Below are 21,044 nucleotides of genomic sequence, written 5' to 3'. Positions count from 1 at the left end.
TGTAAACCAAATTTGTAATGATACAGTACTGGAACAATTAAAAATAATTCTTGAAATTCAAAAACAACAAACATTATCTGATAAACAGCTCACAGCTTTCTATTGAAGAGCTTCGAAGGAAATGCTTCAGTTAATGGTATTAAGGAAAAGTACTTAAATATTCAACACATATTTCCACATAGCTGATAGTTATCAAGGCACTAAATACAGCATTTGCTCCCAAGGGCAGTGATTTTCCATTTAAAGACAAACCAAAGTACAAAGATCACTTCCTTGTTTCAAAATGTGCAAGCTTTCACCGTAGGCAGATGACTCGAGCTGCCGGGGTGTTCTCGCAGGCTTGATGAAGCCTCACAGGAGCAAACACGACGTGGGGGAGAGGGGGTCTGGGCGGGGAGGCTGGACAGGGGAAGCAGGAACTCAGTGCCGAAGAAGCCAAAGGCCCACGCGGGCCAGTGGGGGCACACGGGGACCAACCCTGAGCCGAAGGCAGTCAAGGGCTAATCCGAGGCACGGCAGCTGGATCTCCGGGGCTCGCTCCCGGCCCGAGGGGAAGACGGCTGCTTCCCCGGCATGCATCAGAACTGGATCCTGGGCGCCTGGGTGACTCTGGTGATTAAACGTCCAGCTTCGGCTCAGGTCACGATCTCGAGGCTCGTGAGGTCAAGCCCGAGCCCCGCGTCGGGCTCTGTGCTGACAGCTCGGAGCCTGGAGCCTGCTTTGGATTCTGGGTCTCCCTCTCTCTCTCTGCCCCCCCCCCCCCCCCACTGTTCATGCTCTGTCTTTCCCTCAAAAACATTTAAAAAACAATTAAAAAAGAAAACAACTGGATCTTGGACTGAGGGAGGACCACAGATGAGTAAAAGCAGCAGCTGACATGAAGCCAGCACCTCCCACAACCAACCGGGGTCACGGCTAAATGTAAGTGCTGGTTTCCTCAGCACCTTTCAGATCAACAGAGGACACCCTGAGCTGCCCCCAGCCACACATTCAACGCATTCTCTAGAGCGGCTCCCACTGCCTCGCCCGCATCTGCTGTATCAAAGTGCTCTGTTTCTGCAATTCTGTGCATTAGAGAATGTGCTTACTAACTCTAAAAATGTTCCACCCCTCTGGGAAACCTACAATATCTATGTAATAAGAAAAAAAAAGACTTTTTTTATTTACAAAAAAGTGAGCTGATAGAGTTTCTGCCATTTTCCTTCCTCTAGAGCAGGATCTTGGTGGAGCCAATGGATGCACACCCGTGTGGTTTCCCGGGAGAGGTGTTATGAAAGTCTCGAGGGCTTAAATTTAAGAGGCTTAGATGTCAAGAGGCTCAGAGGCCCTGCTGTAGAAAGAACACTCCTGTAAGACCTGTCTTCTTGGTCATCTGCGGTGGCAAAGAGCTGCAGAACCGCAGGATAAGGAGCAGAAAACCCGATTCTCTAAGAAGAAGAAACTTAAAACATACTTGGGAGCCCCCTACCAGCCCCCTGGTTCCCTGGGGTGCCTGTGCTGGGTTATCTCCTCCAGGAAGATTTGTATTTAGGTGAAAAAGCAATGTGTATACACCAACAGTGCCTCTCCCCAGGGGCCTTACAATGACCCAGATGCTGGTTTCCCAAGGTCAAGGATGCCTGGAGACAACGTGCCCAGATTTCTTCCTGTTAAGGATTCAGATACACCTCAGATGGCCCTTGTGTCGTTTCTGTTTTCCAAGATGGGACATGAATAAGCCGGAAGTCTTCCGAGGACGACATTAAATACCTGTCGACACAGCAGCGGCCGGTGCCTTACCTAGCGGACCTTCTCCCGCAGACTCCAAGACCTGAGCAGCCTCCTGGGACACCACAGTGATGGCTCCAACCACCGGTTCACGATGGACGTCACCATTGGGGGTGCCATCAGGGATTATAACTAAGCCATGCTTCTGTGGAGAAGGCAAAACCCACCGTCACAAAACACGGCTCACGCAGAGGCGGTACGTCCTGTGACAGGCAGAACGTGTGCCGCGGGTAACACCTGGTGAGAACTAGTTTACATGGAGCAGAGCTCTGCGGAAGAAGTGGCTTACTCCTGTCTACCGTGCACTGAAGGATGAGCACTGGTTTGTGTTTGGGCTACGAAAGACAACCAGACGAGACGGAAGAACAAAGCAGCGAGGGACTTAACTCCGGGCCAAAGCTAACGTACCTCTCCTGTCTTCACCGTCTCCTTCGGGTCAGCCAGCTGCTCTCTGAGCGCATCTCGCTCATTCCTAAGGCAGGCAATGTATTCTCTCTGTTTCTCTAGGGCCTGGTTTTAGACAGGGTAGCAAAGGAAAGAACGGCACAGAAAAAGAGCAAGTGAAAGAGGGAGCAGAGAGCACCTAATTCAAATAAACACAGACAAGGGCATAAAAGACAAGGGAGCAGTAAAAGCTTGGAAACCGGCAGTTAGGTAGACACGGGAGGAAATACAAAGTCTTGGGGACACACGTCTCCACAGGAGAGTTTTAACAGAAACTGGTTAATCGTGCATAAATTCGCCAAAGCATGCTTATCCCATCAGGCAGGAGAGCTGATCTTTCTTTCCCAGTCGATGAAAAGGAAAAAAAAAAAAAAAAAAAAAAACAGGAAAAGGAAGATGAAGACAGCAATAATATTAAAATGAAGTTTTCCTTACTGATCTCCTTACTACATTTTCATCTGGTGACCAATACAAACAAATACATCTCACGTTTAACTAAAATACTTCATTCAAGAACATAGTGAAGTTTAATTCAAAAAATTAATTTAATTTAAACTTTTTTTTAAGTCAGAAAATTTCAATGGCCCTGGAAGAAAAAAACACCAGTATGCACAAGGTATTTTAATTCAATACTGGCCGTAGTGATTGTTCTCTAAGCAGTGTGGCAAAATATTCCTCAAATACCATCTAATTCAAAATAGCTAACCTCCAAAGGGATCCCCAAGGACCTGTTTTTCGTTAATTTACTTAAATACAATTAAGAATCATCTGGTTTTCTGATGCACCTTTCTGAATGTGAAAACCGAAACTAAAATACTGACAAAACCAAAGGAGCCCGCGTACGGAGCGCAGCAGAATAAGGGTCTGGGGATCAGGCTTTTGAGTGGTGGCAGGTCCCGACTTACCTATGTCTCAGACTCCCCATCTGAAAAGCAGAAGGGACAACAGCAGCCCCGCCCCAGGTACACGGTGTGGGCACTGCTGCAGCACCAGAGCCCCAGGGAAAGCTCCGGAAAAGCCGCCCCCCGCCCGCCGTTTGCACCTGGAGCCCCCCACCACTGCCTGGACCTCACAACCGTCGGAGCTGAGGAGCCGAGGGTGGCGGTGGGAGAAGCGGGCATGCAAGCGGGAGAAGCAGGTGACAAACCAAACCTGCCCCAGGTAATGAAATAACCCAGACTTCAAAACGTACCCCAGGCAAGCAGTCTATGCGGACAGCTGACGGGTGACTATTTTTAAAAAGCCTCTCTCTACACGTGTTCGTATATTTAATATTTTCTACCCACAACCCCATTAATCCAAGAAATTAAACTACAACAGGTAACTCTGCTCTCTCGGTTTAGTGGGCTAGAAATGAGCCAACTGCTTCATTACTGACTGGGGAACAGGTGGGCGATGTTCGAAATCCTTACAAATCCTACTGTGCACCCAAACTGGCAGTCAGTAAATAAGGGATGCTAGCAATGACCTCTGTGCAGCTCCAGCTATACAGCAGGCGCTGCTACAAAGACATAAAATCCGCCCTAATATGTTTACATATATAATCTCTCCCTTATATATCCTGTACTTGTGTTATCCCCATTTCACAGATGAGAAAATTGAGGCCCAGAGAGGTTATGCTTTTCTTGCCCAAAGTCCCAGTAAGTGCCAACGCCAGTTCTTTTCAGTTCCAAAGCCTTTGCATACTTTTTCTACATCACAGCCCTAAAAAAGCCACAATTACGTTTCCTTACTGTCGTCTCAATGTTGCTGGAAAAGCAGTGTGTAAGGGCAAGTCCTACTCCTTGCTCACCCAAACTGCAACGTCAAGATCTCATTTCTTTTCAACAATTTACATTCACACCATATGGTGTGTCTTAAGTCTGCCTATAAGTTGATACTTTGAGTTTCTAGCATCATGAGGCATTTACCCTGACCCTTCACGCTAATACTCCCATGCCATTCCATTAACGACAAGTGTCACATCAGGACAAAAAAGCACAAGCAATACTTTCCCATCTGTTGACAGACACCCGGACCTCCGCTGGGTTAGAATCTGTGGGTTATTGGTATCTGCGTGCACAGTTACGCGTGCATCACCACACACAGCTGGGTCAGTGATCACAGCCACGGCATGCTCCACAGAAACACCAGCACTGAATATACACGGTCTCTCAGGAACAGACCAATTTGAAACTGGACATTCTAGCAAATGCTGGTACATGCCATTTGCTCCTCTTTCTACGTCTTCTGGCAATGGACAGCTTTACTTTTGGACTTTTTAAACTTCATCTTCCCATAATTATGGACGGGAAAATAAAATACATCCTATAAGTTCTCCCACTTCACCACAAAGTTTGGAGACTACCAAAATACCTTATAATTGGAACAAATGTACTCACGCCGGATCTGAAATCCTCTGTAGTACCTGACCATAAAACCACTACCCTGTGTTTGCATTCAGTAATAGCTCATACAGCAGATTTTTTTCTTAGGGTAAAAAGTACATGCTTGCGGAGATCTAAAGAATTCTTTACCCCTGACCTAACCTCAAATGCTAGTGTCAAGAAGTCTGGAAGATACGTATAACAGGCTGCACTTTTGGGCAACAGGTTAACTCTCCATATAATTGCACAGGGGCAGAAATATCTTTCGTCAGAATGGGAGTGAGTCTCACCCTGGGCTATCTAGATCGAAAAGTCCTTTGGATGCATTTATTCTACATGTAGCCACCTGGCACTTAGAGCTGCTTTCGGGCTGTGTGCATGACTACAAGGATCAATGAAGGAAGAACTAAAGAGAACCAGACTGTAGCATGAAAATAATGGCCATGTTCCTTTATTAAGTTACTAACTTGAAATCTTGAAAATGAAGCTAGAGGCAAGTGGTGCATTAGGGAGTCACTGACTGTGTTGAAAATGCGTCTTGGGCAAGTCATGGGAGGGCATCAGGATGGCTATCGGAAAAACGGAAAACAGGTGTTGGTAACGGAACCCCTACGCAGTGCTCGATGGGAATGTGAAATGGGGCAGTGGCTGTGGAATACAGTGTGGCTGGTCCCCAAAAAACTTAAACATACCATCGCCATATTATGCAGCATTTCCACTCCTGGGTATACAGCCGAAGAAATGAAAGCAGGGTCACAAAGAGGTATTTGCAAACTCATGTTCACAGCAGCATTATTCACAACAGCCAAAAGGTGGAAGCCAACCACGGGTCTGTCCACCAACAGACGAGTGGCTAAACAAAACGTGGTGCGTCCGGACAATGAAATATTTCTCATTCGGTCTTAAAAAGGAAGGGCATTCTGACACCTGCCCCACCACAGAGAAGCCTTGAGGACCCGATGGGAAGTGAAATAAGGCAGTCACAGAAGGACAAAGGCCGTCTGATTCCGTCTGATAATTACGTGAGGTGCCTAGAGCAGTAAGTCCGTAGAGACGGAGCGTGGAATGGTGGCTGCCGGGGGCTGGGGAGGAGGGTGGGGAGTTGGCGCTTAACGGGCACAGTTTCAGTTGCGCAGGGCGAAGGAGCCCTGGAGACGGACCGTGGTGACGGTAGCACAACACTGTGGACGTACTCAGGACCACCGAACTCGACGCCGAAAACTGGTTCGAGTGGTAAGCTGTATGTTATTTGTACTTTACCATAATTTAGAAACTTTCCAAAAAAAGTCAGAGGAGGGACCAACTACTAATACATGCAACTTGGGTGAATCTCCAGGGAACTGTGCTGAGTGAAAAACATAACCCCAAAGGGTTAAATACTGTATGATTCCATTTCTGTGATAGGGTTCGTAGTGGCCAAATCACAGAAATGAGAACAGATTGGCGGCCGCCAGGGCTCGGCAAGGAGTAAGGGAGGTGGTGGACAAGGCCATGAAAGGGCAACTGGAGGGATCCTTCGTGGTGATGAGAATGTTCTGTGCTTTGCCTACATCAAGGTCAATATCCTGGCTGTGGCACTTTGTAAGACGTGACCTTAGGGGAAAAGTGGGTGAAGGGCATACAGGATCTCTCTGTATTACTTCTCACAATTGCATGTGAAATTCTTTAAGTGTAACTTAAAAAAAAAAAAAAAAAGCCAAAGGAACACATTATTATATACCACACAGAAAGAAGATAGCCACTTAGTCATTCAGTAATGCCAGGAAAACTTAAAAGTCAAAAAATTTGTGTCTCAACTATCAGCACATCTTTTTGGTAGAAAAAAAATTTTTTGTTTTATTTTGAATAGCTATTTTATTGGACTGTGTGGGTTGGGGTTTTCCTATGGCTGATCCAAAATGCTCAGTTTAAATACTAAGATAATTACACAAAATGGAAATCATGGAAGGTCCTAAAAGAAGACCATTCTGGATTGTGACCAGACTTCAACCAAACTTTCAAACTACTCCTTAGTGCCACACATTTTTCACATCTCATTTTAAATTCCCCAAGGACAAATTTCAATGAGATCAGCAGATGACAATCAAAATTTCCAAACTCTTAACTGTTGTTAATTTATATTCCAGAAGGCTCTTCTAATTTGGGGTGGAATTTTAGAAACTCCATTATTTAAATATAAGAAATTCTAAAAAGGTAGCTTTATTTCTTTAAAACTTTTGGTCTACCAAACTCTTAAGAAGTAATTTTGTTTCCCATGTGTTCATTCCTAAGAGGATAGGTCCCTGGAGGGATGAGAAGCACCCGAGAGCCCTCCCAACAATGAAGGACATGGACCCAGAGGGCTTCTCATCCCGGGTCCACGCAGGTGCTCTTGGGGGTCTGTGCCAACTTCCCCCCACGCCACCAGACCTTGTCAAGCAGAAAAGGCTTTTTCACCACGCTCTTGGGACAGGGGCTTCCTCTGTCTGCTGCGTCCCCCGCAGCCCCTTCCTGACGAGGAAAGCGCTGCTCTGGCAGCTGTGGCTGCGTGGAAGCCCTGCCGCACGACCCCGAGTCCACGCCAGGAGACGGGGCACGTGTCAAAGGGGTGACACAGGAGGAACTGAGGGGCATTTTTCCAGCCTCCTGTGTGCCTGGAATCTACCTGAAGGCCTTAGGGAAAAAGCACTGAGGACTTTCCTCATCGGGGCCCCTGCTTTGGGGAGTCATGGGGTCATAATTAGAGATGACGTCACAGTTTGGCAGCCCTGGCCAATCTCACATTCCTATCCACTTCCGTAACGACGATGATGTTAATCTCCCCTATTTTATTCACCAGGGATTTATGGGATACCAATTACTTGTCTTCTACCCCCCACTCACTGTTCTCTCGCTTCTCATCCAAAATTCTTGCAATGTAAGGATATCAAGTTACCCACAGAGTTTGAATTAAATGCCTGTGGCTGCTTCTGGATAAGAATCCTGGGGAAATAAACTTCCCTAGAAAGTTCCTACTTGTAGGTTTCAGAATCCCACAGTCAGCTAGAAAGAAGAGTTCCTTCCAGGCACGGGATCAGGTTTCCCCCTGGAAGTTTTGTTCTTCTTCTGCTTTTACTCACATTTCCGTGCATAAATGCTCAAAAATAACCCAAAGGACGGATTTTTAGGAACCTCTAGGTTAAATTCTATTGGCCTGTTCCTCATCAATGAGCTTCAGACCAAAGCCCAATGTCATCTCGTACCCTAATGTGTTTATCTTTCCAAAGAAGTGTCTCCTGGAGGTCAAACACCTCTTTTGTCATGGTGTCTATTTTCTGCTGCATTCGTTGATTCTCCTGCAGAGGAAGAGGGGAGAGAAGTAATAAAAAAGCAGAAAGAAAAATGGAGGGGGTCAGAGGGAGGCAAACAGAACAGAAATAAAGCTGGTAAGGAAACTTTAAAAAGGTTCTCGAGAAAGAAAGTCTGCGATCAACAGGAAAAGCCAGAGTTGCTTGCTAAAGGGCAAGATGACATCCCGTGTCTCGGCAGCACGACTCCCCCTGGCTTGCCACAAGGAAACCGGGAGTAGCTGTTGCAACCACAGCTATGGGGCAGCAGGCCAGGCGGGGCCTCTGTGTGCATGCGGCCCCACATGTGCTCCTCTGGAAACGGACTCTCCCCAACATGGAACGACTGACGTTTCTAGAGAGGGAGACGCAGATTTGCTTATGGACAAATGATCCTTTATCACCGAGAACAAGCAGTGGTTTTAAACTTCCTTTTTTGAAGCACAGCTGAAGAATACAAGGGAGCCATATCTCAGCTGAATCATTCTGAACTTGTCAGCAGAACCTACGGTAGCAAGAGTACCATGAATTGAATAAACAGTCCTGTTGGTTTTTAGAAACACTGGAACGCAGTGTCCAGGGAATCCTAAACAACTGTCCTCCTCAGGCAATGAGGCTCAACGTGTATCCTTTTATATTTAACAGGTTTGCTTTTAAAAGTTACTGGCAAATTACCATCTCCTACCTTCTCAACTTACACATTTCTCATCTACTTAACCACGCAAGACCTCAAAGCATTATTTTGTCACATTCAAGGTTTGGCAGTTATACGTAAACATGGGTATTCATATCTGAGAGATGTCAATTCTAAACATAAAAACTCCCAAAACTAAGGTTTTTTTTAAAGTTTGTATATCCAGCACCCCCGGCTTTTAGAGAAACCACGGTGACAAGTTACAGGAATCAAGCATTACAGTTCCTCTTAAGCACAATCATCAAATTAAAAGCTAGAACGCTTAACCAATTCTGACTTAAGCTACTGAATTTGAGAGGCAGCTGCCAAAGCAGTTTTACTATTCTTTCCAAATCAAAAACGGGGAAAAGTATACATCTTAATTAGAAGAAGAAATAACAAGTGGCTGGCATATTGACACAAAAAACACAAAAGGACAAAAAAGGAGAGGAATTCCCATTATTTTTGAACACCAGCAGGGTACAAAATTGAGATATTACGCTCCATGCCATAAATGGAAAAACTAGGACAACTAACTTCACATGTCATCTGATATTTTCAAAGGGTTATCTGCGTCCGTGTTTAGATTCACAAACTCCACCTGCTTTCGGCAGGCTACATTCAGTTCTTCTCAAGGATGAAGAGAAGTGACACAGATCCACGGACAAAAAAGCAGGCATTTCTTTTCCTCTATGAATTGGTTTCTTAACTGACTTACAGGGTGAGGGATTAGGTGAGGCGGGTCCATGGGGGAAAAGAAACAGAGGGGGCAGGGCGGGTGCTGAGCGACAGGAAGGTGGACAAGCACCGGTGTGGCACAGGAGGCACGTCCCGGGGATCCTCGAGAGCTGGCCTTCCTGAAATCGCCCTCGTGGCATCAGGCGCAAGCGAGACACCTCTGATACCCACACCGAGCCAGCGGGCGGGACCCCTGCCCAGACGCTTACAAAACACGACAGCCTCGAGCGGGAAAACCACATTCACAGGAAATCAGGGATGCTCACAGAGATCCGACAGGGATGCTCACAGGGGAGGGATGAGGAGCACTCTCGGAGCCCCCCTGGGGGACCCCGCTGCTGCCACCCCGGGCTCCTCCCCGAGCACAGCCTCTGCGCTGCCGCCGAGCTCCACCCTTCTGCGGGAAGGCGTCACGGCGCGACTCGGCCTTGTCATCTGGCTGCCTCGGCAAAGACCAAACGCCTCACTCCCCAAGGCTCCCGTCTCGACACACAGCACCCACCACATGCCAAAGAACGATGGTGCTCCTGCTTTTTCCTTTTGCTCGCTTTCTAAGGTAACTTGAGGAAAGAATGTGCTGAGGAACAAAAGACAATTACAGAAGCTTCTGCTGGCAAGAGCGGGAACGTTTGTAAGACTGGTAGCGTCAACTTTTTAAGCCTGACCTGATGTATCACGGGTGTGAAACTTTAGGGTGAGGAAGAGACCAGGAAACTGTGGCATCTTAACTCCCTTCCCTCCCAGCGCACACCCCCTCGTCCCACCCAGCGCTTCGTTTCCAAATTAAGTATTTCCACAGGGCCCGCACCTACCTCGATGAGCTCGTCTCTCTGCCGAAGGCCTTCTTTAAGCTCATCCATCTTATGCTGCAGCACACTGCACGTGTGTCTCTGCCTTTCCAACTCCTGTTAATACACAAGTGGCACGGTTTGCACACACAATGGCGCACAAGACACTGGGCCACCTACACCACAGTAACAGGCGGCGCATAACCTCCAGAAACACACCTGGACTTCCCAGGCACAGCAACTTACAAAAATGCCGTATTCTGTGGAAAGGTTCAGAAAATTAACATCTTTCATCTCCTAGGAGACGAAAACCCAGACTCATCAATGGCAAAATTACTAAGAACTATGAGATGACTTAATAAAGTAACAGGTCGTAAAATTAACATATAAAACTCAATAATCTTCATAAATATAATCTAGAGAGAAAATACAATAAACACACGATCACAACATAAAATTTTTAAAAATACATGTGTAAACATATAGGAAATACCCAAAAATCAATATGAGGAAAATTATATACAATGTTCCTGAGGGCGCCTGGGTGGTTCAGTCGGTTAAGTATTGATTTCAGCTCAGGTCATGATCTCACGGTTCATGGGATCAAGCCCCACGTCTGGCTCTGCACCGACAGTATGGAGCCTGCTTGGGATTCTCCCTCTCCCTCTCCCCCTCTCTCAGTCTCTCTCTCTCTCTCTCTCTCTCTCAAAACAAACAAACACTAAGAAATATATATTCCTGAAAGACAAGTAGGACTAAACAAACAGAAAGGTATACCATCTTCCTGGATAAAAAGACTCAGTATCAGGGCACCTGGGTGGCTCAGTCGGTTAGGCGTCCGACTTCGGCTCAGGTCATGCTCTCACGGTTTGTGGGTTTGAACCCTGAATCGGGCTCTGTGCTGACAGCTCAGAGCCTGGAGCCTGCTTCAGATTCCGTGTCTCCCTCTCTCTCTGCCCCTCCCCCGCTCTCACCTTGTCTCATTCTGTCTCTCAAAAATAAATAAATGTAATAAAAAATTAAAAAAAAAAAACACCTCAGTATCATAAAAATGTCAGTTCTCCCCCAAATAAATCTATACATTTAATGCAGTCCAAATAAAAATACTATTAGGCTTTTTTCTCATCAGAGTTAAGAGAAGCTGATTGTAAAATTTGTAAGAAAAATGTAAGAAAAAACAGCCAGGAAAAAAAGCACTGAAAAAACAGCCAGGAAAAAAAGCACTGAGAAAACAGAAAGTTAGCCTTACTGGATATAAGACCTACATAATTAAAACAATGTTGTAATGGCTTATGAGCACAGAGAGCAGAACAGAAAATCCAGAAATATACCCAGTTACATGTCAAATATATTAAACAACAAAACAAGAAGAGTATCTCAAATCAATGAGAAAAGACAGACTTTTATGTCATGACCCTGGAAAAACCGTATATCCAAATGGAAAAAGAAAATTGGAACCACACCTCAGACTATACACCGAGACAAATTTCAAATGGATTGGAAGTGCACAGAAAGAAGAGAGGGAAAAAGAGAGAAGGAAGGAAGGATATAGTTACTAGAGAAAAAAATGAGTGAATTCCTATAACCAAAGAGTAGGGAAAACAGTACTAAAAAATCCAAAAATCTGTAAACAAGAATAGGAAATGGGTAATAAGTTAGACTACATACAAACTTTTGAATGGCAAAAGGCACTCTAAAAAAAGTAAAAATACAAATGATAAGCTGTAAAAAATAAATTACAACTTACATCAGAGACAAAACATGACTATCTCTCTATATAGAGTCTCTAAGCTTAGGAAGAAAAAACACTACTATATAGAAAAATAGTCTAAAGATACGGACAGTTCACAGAAAAAAACAGAAATCACTCTGAATATAAAAAGATGATCATACTAAGAGAACAAGAAGTTAAAACTGTATGTCCCACTGAAGCACTCGTCCAAAACTTGACAACATATTCAAGAAAATTCTATGGGGAAGGGAACAGGCCCTCTTGCACATTTTGACAGGAATCCGAAATGGCATCACTACTACCACAAAGGGAATCCGGCAGATCCGACAGAATTACCATACCCTTAGACCCAGTAAACCCACTTTGACGACTCCTGTAGACAGGCCAGCAAAAATGCAAAAGGACTTATGTAGTACACCATTTCTGCAGGACTATTTTTAACAGCAAAAGACTGCCAACAATTCAAATGTCCATTAATAGGGAGCTGGTGGAATAAACTACAGGACACACACACAACGGAATTAACTATGTAATAATACAAAAGAGTGAAGAAGATACACAATCATAAAGGTCACAGTCATCAAGGTATGGAAAGGTATTTACAGTATGCTACCATTTTCTAAGAGAGGGGGGGAAATAAAAACATACACATTTGTATATATATTTTTTGAATAGCAAAAGAGATCTACCTTCTTAAGCAAAAAAAAAAAAAAAAAAAAAAAAAAAAGGAAGAATAAACTATTTAGGTGAAAAATTCCCTCAAGAAACAGGAATGAAGAGATAGAAGACTGATTTCTTGGAGTATATTTTCTTTGATTTGACTTCAGATACATGTAAATGTTATGTAACTGCAACGAAATTAAATTGAAAAAGCAATTCCTGATGGAAGCAACCCAAGTGTCCACCAGCAAATGAATGGATAAACAAAATGTGGTACACAGATACACTACAATATTATTCAGGAAGGGAATTCTGACACGTGCTAACATGGGTGAAACCTGAGGGCATTACGCTAGTGAAACAAGCCAGTCACAAAAAGACAAACCCTGTATGAGCTCACTTATGAGACGCCCAGAGCAGCCAGACCCACAGAGCAGGTAGAACTGTCGGTCGTTGCCAGGAGCGGAGGGCACGCGGACGGGAGCTGTTGTGTAACAGAGTTTCAGTTTTGCAAGATGAGAAAGTTCTCACTGCACAACAATGTGAATGTACTTGATATCACTGAACTGTAACAATTTAAAACTGTTAAGCCGGTAAACTTCGTTGTACTTTTTACCCCAGTTAAAAGCGAAAATTATTTAAAGATAAAAATTTTAAAAGCAACTCCTAAATACTGAACATAAAATACACTGAACCTAACTATATATCCAGGTAGCAGCATAAGCAGAGAGAGAGAAACTATTTTGAGTAACTTTTAAAACCAATGCTTGGGCTATACATAGGCTAGCAGCAAAGTAACAACCCAACAGAAGAACACAAAAAACTTTTAACTATTTTCAGTAATTATATCGTTGGTGGTGACATTGGTATTGCTATTCTGAGTACTGTGAGGCACAGCAATGAGAACAGAATATAACATAATTACTATCATCCCCAGTGACTTTGAGAACGGGCAGTGGGAAAACGGAGACATGCACGTGTGAGACGGAGGGTAAGGAAAAATGCTTGAGTCCTGAACGTGAACTAGAACTACCAGCATAAATTCGCAATGTATTTTGACTTTACAAAGAAAAACGTACCCCACATAAACATTTCCTATATATCCACTAAAAAGGCCTTTATAAACCATGATCCTCTCGGTGGCAAGAGCTCTCTAGCACGCACACTGCCCCCCTACGAGAGCCAGCACCCCGGACAAACAGCTGGTTCCAGGTCTGGAGCAAGAAACGACCAGACGAACCTGGAACCCTTTCTCGTGCTAGGTAGCAGAGAATTTACCAAGACGGCGAGACCTACAATGAGTCAAAGCTACCTGGAAATCAAGCTGAAGACACTCATATTAGTTAAAGGTTGAACAACTTGAAAATCGACTAAGAATAAAAGCTACAATGAATTCGAATCATCAAATGTTTGAATTCTTGACTTCATCATGATGTTCTGAAACATGCTTTAGGCCGTACCTGATAAGGCACTTGTATCTGGAATATATAAACTCTTACAGCTCGATTGTGAGCAGACAACCCAAGTCAAAAATAGGCAAAAGATGTATGTTTCTGGGAAAGATATACAAAGAGTCAATAAATACATGAAAATACACTCAAAACCATTAGGTATCGGGAAAACGCAAATCAAAACCACAGCCGCTAGGACGGCTCTAAGAAAAGTCAGACAATAACAGATGTTGCTGAGGGTACAGAGAGCTCAGAACTCACATGCCCTGCTGCTGGGAATGTGAAATGGCGCAGCCACTCTGGAAACCACTCTGGCATTCCTCAAATGGTTGAACATGGCGTTGCCATATGACCGGCAATTCCACTCCCGGGTATACACTTCACAGAAAGGACAGCATACGTCTACACAAAAACTCGTACACAAATGTTTACAGCAGCATTATTCACAAGGGGGAGGGGGGAGAATGTGCATCAACACCCAAATGGACATACGAAATGTGCTATACCCACACAATGGGATAGTATTAGGCTATAAAAAAGCAGGGAAAGTAGTGACTCCTACTGCAGCATGAGTGAACCTCAGAAAGATTTAAGCTAAGTGAAAGAAGCCAGTCTCAAAAGACCACATATTATATGACTCGACTAAATGCAAATCTAGAAAGAGGAACTCTATAGACACAGAAGGCAGACCAGTGGTTACGTAGGGCTGAGGGGGCGGGAGACAGGGGGATAACAGCTACAGGACACGGGGTTTCTTTCCGACAAGACTACAGGACTCTGAAGCTGGGGATGGCTGCACGTAACTGTGAATGTACAAAGGCCCTGAATTGTACACTTCAAACAGATGAACTACAACATATGGTATGTGAATTATAGCTCCAATCCACTTTAACATAGTCAAAGAAAACAGTAATGATGGACTTAGAACGTCCCATTTTACAGCGCCTGGTCAACTAACAGACCGAAGCACCCAGCGACAGCATTACAAAAAGAAAGAGCCACACATCAGGGCCTCCTGAAGGAAGACAACCTATGGAGTGAACTTGCCAAAAACGCTACACCTGTATTTGTTTAAGCCTCTAAACCTAACTACCTGTTTACAGGAAACACAGAGGAAAAGGGAACACATTAAAGACACCATAGGGATAAAACAGCAAAATCCCTAAGGCTGTTGGAAACTGTTAAGCCAAGCAATCCAATCTCTTCAACACACAAATTGCAAGGGAGGGAAAAAAAGAGAGAGAGAGAGAGAGAGAGAGAGAGAGAGAGAGAGAGATGAAAGGAAACCTATAAATAAAAAGAGACTTAAAAGACATGACAACTAATTCCAATGTGTGGAACTTATCTGGATCCTTGGTGGTCATTGTTGTTGAAGTGTAAAAAAGAAAACAACTTAGGTCACTGGAGACCGCTAAGATTTTAACAATGGTTGGATCGGTAGTATCAAGGAATTATTCTGAATTTTTCAGATGTGAAATTATCTTGTGGTTATGTTTTAAAAAGAGAGGGAGTCTGGGGCGCCTGGGTGACTCAGTCAGTTAAGCATCTGACTTCAGCTCAGGTCATGATCTCATGGTTCATGAGTTGGAGCCCCACGTCGGGCTCTGTGATGACAGCTCAGAGACTGGAGCCTACTTCAGATTCTGTATCTCCCTCTCTCTCTGCCCCACCCCTCCTTGCGCTCTCTCAAAAATGAATAAACGTTAAAAAAAGTTTAAAAAAAAAAAAGAGAGAGAGAGAGGGAGTCCATATCACTTAGAGAGCCATACCTAAACTCTTATTAAAATATGAGACACTGAGGACCTGTCTCAAAGAACAGGAGTGAAGGAAGTGGACAGGGTAAAATTGGCCACACACTGATGGTTGCTGGGGGGTATGTGATGGGTTTTAGGAGGGTTCAGTATAGTCGATTTTTTTTGTATTTTTAAAATATGTAATAAAACACTTTTTAAAAATCTCAGATAAGCTTAAAAAAAAAAAGAATCCCCTACTAAAATAAATAGCTACTAAGAAAAGAATAATGGGGCACCTGGGTGGTTCAGTCGGTTAAGCGTCCAACTTGGGCTCAGGTCATGATCTCATGGTTCGTGAGTTCAAATGCCGCATCAGGCTCTGTGCTGATGGCTCAGAGCCTGGAGCCTGCTTTGGATTCTGTGTGTCTCTCTCTCTCTGCCCCTTCCCGCTCACACTCTGTCTCTCAAAAATAAATCAACATTAAAAAATAAATTAATTGGGGCGCCTGGGTGGCTGAGTCGGTTAAGCGTCCGACTTCGGCTCAGGTCATGATCTCACGGTCCGTGAGTTCGAGCCCCGCGTCGGGCTCTGTGCTGACAGCTCAGAGCCTGGAGCCTGCTTCACATTCTGTGTCTCCCTCTCTCTTTCTCTGCCCCTTCCCTGCTCATGCTGTGTCTCTCTCTGTCTCAAAAATAAATAAACATTAAAAAAAATTTTTTTAATTAATTAATTAATTAAAAAATAAAAAGAAAAGAATAATATACTTGAGACATTCTTAATCAGGCATTCTTCCCCAAAGTAGGTACAGACAGAATATTTAAGATGTAGTTATTACATTCCCAGTAGGAAGCACTGACGACATCTGAAAAACTATATTAATATTGTTGTTTTAATTGAATGGTCCTTCTCCACCCTTACCTTCTGAGCTACAATGAAACATACCTGAGCGCCTGACCTCTCTGTATGTCTCCGAGCATGAACCTCTGAGCCTCCCGCATGAGGCGATTTCTACTGAGAAGAGCTCAGAGAGAAGGTGCGCTAGAGAGAGACGCTATGACAAGGTCTTTGGCATCACGGTACCCGAAGTAGATTCACAGAGGATTTAAAAAGCTCACAGACTTTTTTGATTTGAAACGCACAAGTTTTTTTCTACATAAAAATTAAAAACCACAGCACTATGTATGCTAAGACATCTCTAGATCTTAGAAAAAGAAGGGAAAAAGAAAGTGGCTTAGTAAGTTAATCATGGAGGTTTTTTTTTTTTTTTTAAATGCTCAAGGGCATTTAGCACTGAACATTAAATACTTTAGCGTGAGATTGTCCTCTAATCTCCTAGAAGCAAAGAGCCAGAAATAGATACGAAAAAAGCATGGAAAAGCAAAAAAAGGAGTCCAAGGGCTCTACATAAATATGATGGTTCATAATCTCCAAAACTGGTCCTTAAGAAACAGGAAGAATCACAGAGGAAACCAGCTATGCCACCAAATCATAGTCTGCAATGAGCCCTGTCATCCAATATGACAATACCCAGAAGTCTCTTTTCCACTTGTGCAGATACAAGTTTTCTTATCCTAACTTTTTTTTTAGTAGACTTGACTGTTTAGAGCACTTCTGGGTTCTTGGGAGTTGAGTGGAAAGCACAGAGTTCCCACATAGCCCTCCCCCCGACCCAAAGAGGCTCTCCTACCTGCTATCAACATCCTGCACCAGAGAGGTACAATCGTTACAGTCGCTGAACCCACAGTGACATATCACCACACCCAAAGCCCACAGTTTACATGCAGGTTCATTCTTGGTATTGTATATTCTATGGGTTTCCACAAATGGATAATGTATCCATTAGAACAGTATCACTGCCCTAAAAATCCTCAATGTTCTGCCTATTCATCCTTCCTTCTCCCAAACTCTTGGCAAACACTTCTGAACACTTTTTAAACATGACCAAAACAGACTGGAATGAACATTTTCAATCCTCAAGGAAAAAAAAAATCCCTATTAGAATTTACAGTATTAATGCCAGTCCCTTCGAGGTTATATTAACAGCTTCCCTCCCTTCAGATGACTGATGTTTGTAACCAATGCACATTTCCGAAATTGTTTTCTGGGCTTTTTATTTTTGCAATGTTGTCACAACTCATATTTTGGCAGTAATAGCCTTTTGTCCTCTGCTTGGACTGACATTAACATTTTAAAAGAGAACCCAGTTTGTTTTCTGCATGTGTCAAAGGGCAAATATGAACCTTGGACAGTGGGTTTCATTTTCCGTCTGTACATTCTAACAGTATAGCTTACAAACCTCTAAAGAAAACATCTGTTGACATCTGACCCAAGTCTCCATCCTGCTGTTTTTAAATAACTGATTAAAAACTTCTCTCTAATCATTTAGAAAAGAGATTCTCTTAAAAAATGATAGAAATAAAAGAACAAAATGAACTGCCTCCCGGAAAGTCTTCAGAGCTTTGTGGAGTTTGCAGCCAGTTTAAACAGGAAGAAATTAAGGAATTCGCTGAAACTGCCGCAATTAAGAGACAGAAAATAGAGATAAAACTTGAGCTGCATTTTATCTTCAGAAACGGAAGGAGGTCATAAGACTTTTCTTAAGAAAATTAGACAGATTCTGTAAGAACTTAAAAAGGAAAATATTTTAGGAACCGGTAGCTCACGTTCTGTGAGTTTCCTTGGAACAATCAGTTTCGACTGAAGCGTCACTTCCAGGTCTAAAGCCCTCTTCCATCAAGCGCGGCACCTTTCAAATGGCAGGTGTGAATTTTCTGACCCAGACAGAGAGGATACAAGGCGCACAGTTACCTTTGATTTCTCTTCATTTTCTCTATAAAATTCCGCCATCTGTTCCTCCTGTTCTTCAATAACATCTTTGAGGGTGTCTACCTGGTAGATCAAGTTGTTCTTCTCGTTGTCTAACTGTGCGTTGGAAACCATGGCTTTCTTGTATTTTTCTTCCACTTCAGACAAAGATTCCTAAACGAAAGTCAAAGCCGTTAGCCTGATATCTAAAGTATGCTCATCGCTTATATGCAATATGACAGGAAATCCAGGACTGACACAAACACACGAAGGTGCATTTTTGCAAAATACAAGCAGTCGGGGGATCTCCATGTTTAGTAACATGCACGTGAAACAGAAGGGCGGTAAGAAGCCAATTGTGCCACCGTGAGAACTTTATATGCTCTCTGCTATCCGAGAAAACAAAATCAAGCACCAACGTAGCCTCTGAAAGATGAAAAGGTATGCAGACCACATACATTTGTTAAGAGTCATAAAACGAAGAATCATCAATGTTTTCGGAAACGTTACTCTTGTTTTTAACAAGCTATTCGGTACCCAGAATGCAATGATACAATATAATACAGCCTCTCTTACACAAGTAAGCTTCATACTCATTTGAATTTTGCTGCTTCCTAGACATCTGCTTTCAGTTCTTTCCTGTTCTGCATAAGAATTTTCATGTAAACGTATAAACATTTTTTCTAGCAATTATTCAAATTCTGGTCATTCTTAAATAAGTAAGCAATACAAAAACGATGAAAAAAAAGAGCAACGACAACAAAAAAAGAGCAACCAAAAAACAACTGAAATTTTATATACTTCAAAGCTTTCTGCTTAAAACAGCTTCAAGTCTATCTTTTAATAACTATATCTAATTTGGTAGATTACTACATAGTGACAGTTTTTAAAGCTAAAAACAAAAAACATTTCATAGAAAAAATCATCACTTCTGGAATACATTTTAAAAGTACTAACATAAATGTTCAACAAACCAAGATTGATGATATAAAACTGATAGTCCAGAATGCTTACATTTATGATCAACTGACTTTTGACAAGAGTACCCAGACAACTCAATGGAAGAAAGAATATTTTTTTCAGGGGCACCTGAGTGGCTCAGTTGGTTAAGCATCCGACTTTGGCTCATTTTATGATCTCATGGTTCATGGGTTGAAGCCCCACACCGAGCTCTGTGCAGACAGCTCGGAGCCCGGAGCCTGCTTTGGATTCTGTGTCTCCCTCTCTCTCTGCCCCTCCCCCACTCACACTCTGTCTCTTTCTCTTTCAAAAATAAGTAAATGTTAAAAAAATAGGTTTTTTCAACAAATGGTGTTGGGACAACAGGATATCCACATTGCAAGAGACTAAAGTTGGACCCACACCAAACAGAAAAATTAACTCAAAGTGGATCAGAGACCTAAATGTCAGAGCTAAAATTATAAAATTCTTCAAAGAAAACATAGCCCTAAACCTTCATGACCTTGGAGTAGGCAATGGTTTCTTAGACACAATACCAAAAGCACTATCAATGAAAGAAAAGACCACCAGAATTAAAAACTTTTGTGCTACAAACAATACCATCAAGGAAAAAAAAAAGGCATACAGTAGGAGAGGATATTTGTAAATCTTACACTGAGTAAGAGACTTGTATCCAAAATACATAAAGAACTCTTACAATACTATCATAAAGAGACACATATTTTAAAAATGGGTATGGATTTGATTAGAGATTTCTCCAAACAGGATATACAAATGGCCAAGAAGCACATGAAAACAGGCTCGACATCATTAGTAATTAGGGAAATGCACACCAAAACCACAATGAGATACCACTTCAAACCTACTATGATGGCTATAATTAAAAAAACAGAAACAAGATTAAAGTGTTGGTGAGGATATGGAAAAACCAGAAACCTCATACATTGCTGGGGAGAGTGTAAAATAGTGCAGCTGTTTTGGAAAACAGTTTGACAATTCCTCAAAATGGTAAACACAGTGTTAGCATCTGACCCTGCAATTCTATTCCTAGGTATCTATGTAGGAGAAATGAAAAGGAATATCCATACAAAAACTTGTACACAAATGCTCATAGCGGCATTTTTCATAACAGCTAAAAACTGAAAACAACCCGAATGTCCATCAACAGACACATACTGGAATATTAACCAATCATGACAGAGACACATAGACAGATGATGGGACAGACAGGAGTTACGGCATGGATGACTCTTGAAAACATTACACTAAATGAAAAGTCAACCATGAAAGACAACATATTATAAGATTCCATTTGTACGAAATGTCCAGAACAGGCAAATCCAGAGACAGAAAGTAGATTAGTGGTTACCGAGGGCTGGGTGTGGAAGGGGAAGAGGGAGGGTGAGGTATGACTGCTAATTAGGACAGGGTTTCTCTTCGGGGTAATGACAGCATTCCAAAATTGGATTGTGGTGATGGTTGTGCAACACTGTGACTATGCTAAAAACCGCTTGAACTGTGCACACTTTAAACGGGTAAATCTTACAGTATTTGAATTATATCTCAATCAAGATACACACACACACACACACACACACACACACACACACACACACACACA

At 42.9% G+C, this 21,044-nt stretch overlaps 1 protein-coding gene across 9 annotated transcripts in view; it reads right to left on the bottom strand.

Annotated features, from left to right (window-relative positions):
- Window positions 1-21,044, bottom strand: part of LRRFIP2 (LRR binding FLII interacting protein 2) — a 106,169-nt gene that overhangs the window by 8,006 nt on the left and 77,119 nt on the right. For 4 of the 9 annotated variants that reach the window (XM_049629036.1, XM_049629039.1, XM_049629041.1 and 1 more), the window contains 4 exons: window positions 18,467-18,637; window positions 10,106-10,198; window positions 2,176-2,277; window positions 1,780-1,912 (listed from right to left, as the gene is read on the bottom strand). In XM_049629036.1, the coding sequence (XP_049484993.1) occupies window positions 1,780-1,912; window positions 2,176-2,277; window positions 10,106-10,198; window positions 18,467-18,637 (499 nt within the window). Of the gene's footprint in view, window positions 1-1,779; window positions 1,913-2,175; window positions 2,278-7,798; window positions 7,892-10,105; window positions 10,199-18,466; window positions 18,638-21,044 lie in introns of all 9 variants that reach the window. The other 5 variants (XM_049629045.1, XM_049629038.1, XM_049629040.1 and 2 more) reach the window with 2 other exon arrangements.

Source organism: Panthera uncia, chromosome C2 (genome assembly GCF_023721935.1).
Source record: "Panthera uncia isolate 11264 chromosome C2, Puncia_PCG_1.0, whole genome shotgun sequence".
NCBI lineage: Eukaryota > Metazoa > Chordata > Mammalia > Carnivora > Felidae > Panthera > Panthera uncia.
Note: the sequence above shows the minus strand (reverse complement) of the source record. Positions and strands in the feature narration are given on the sequence as shown.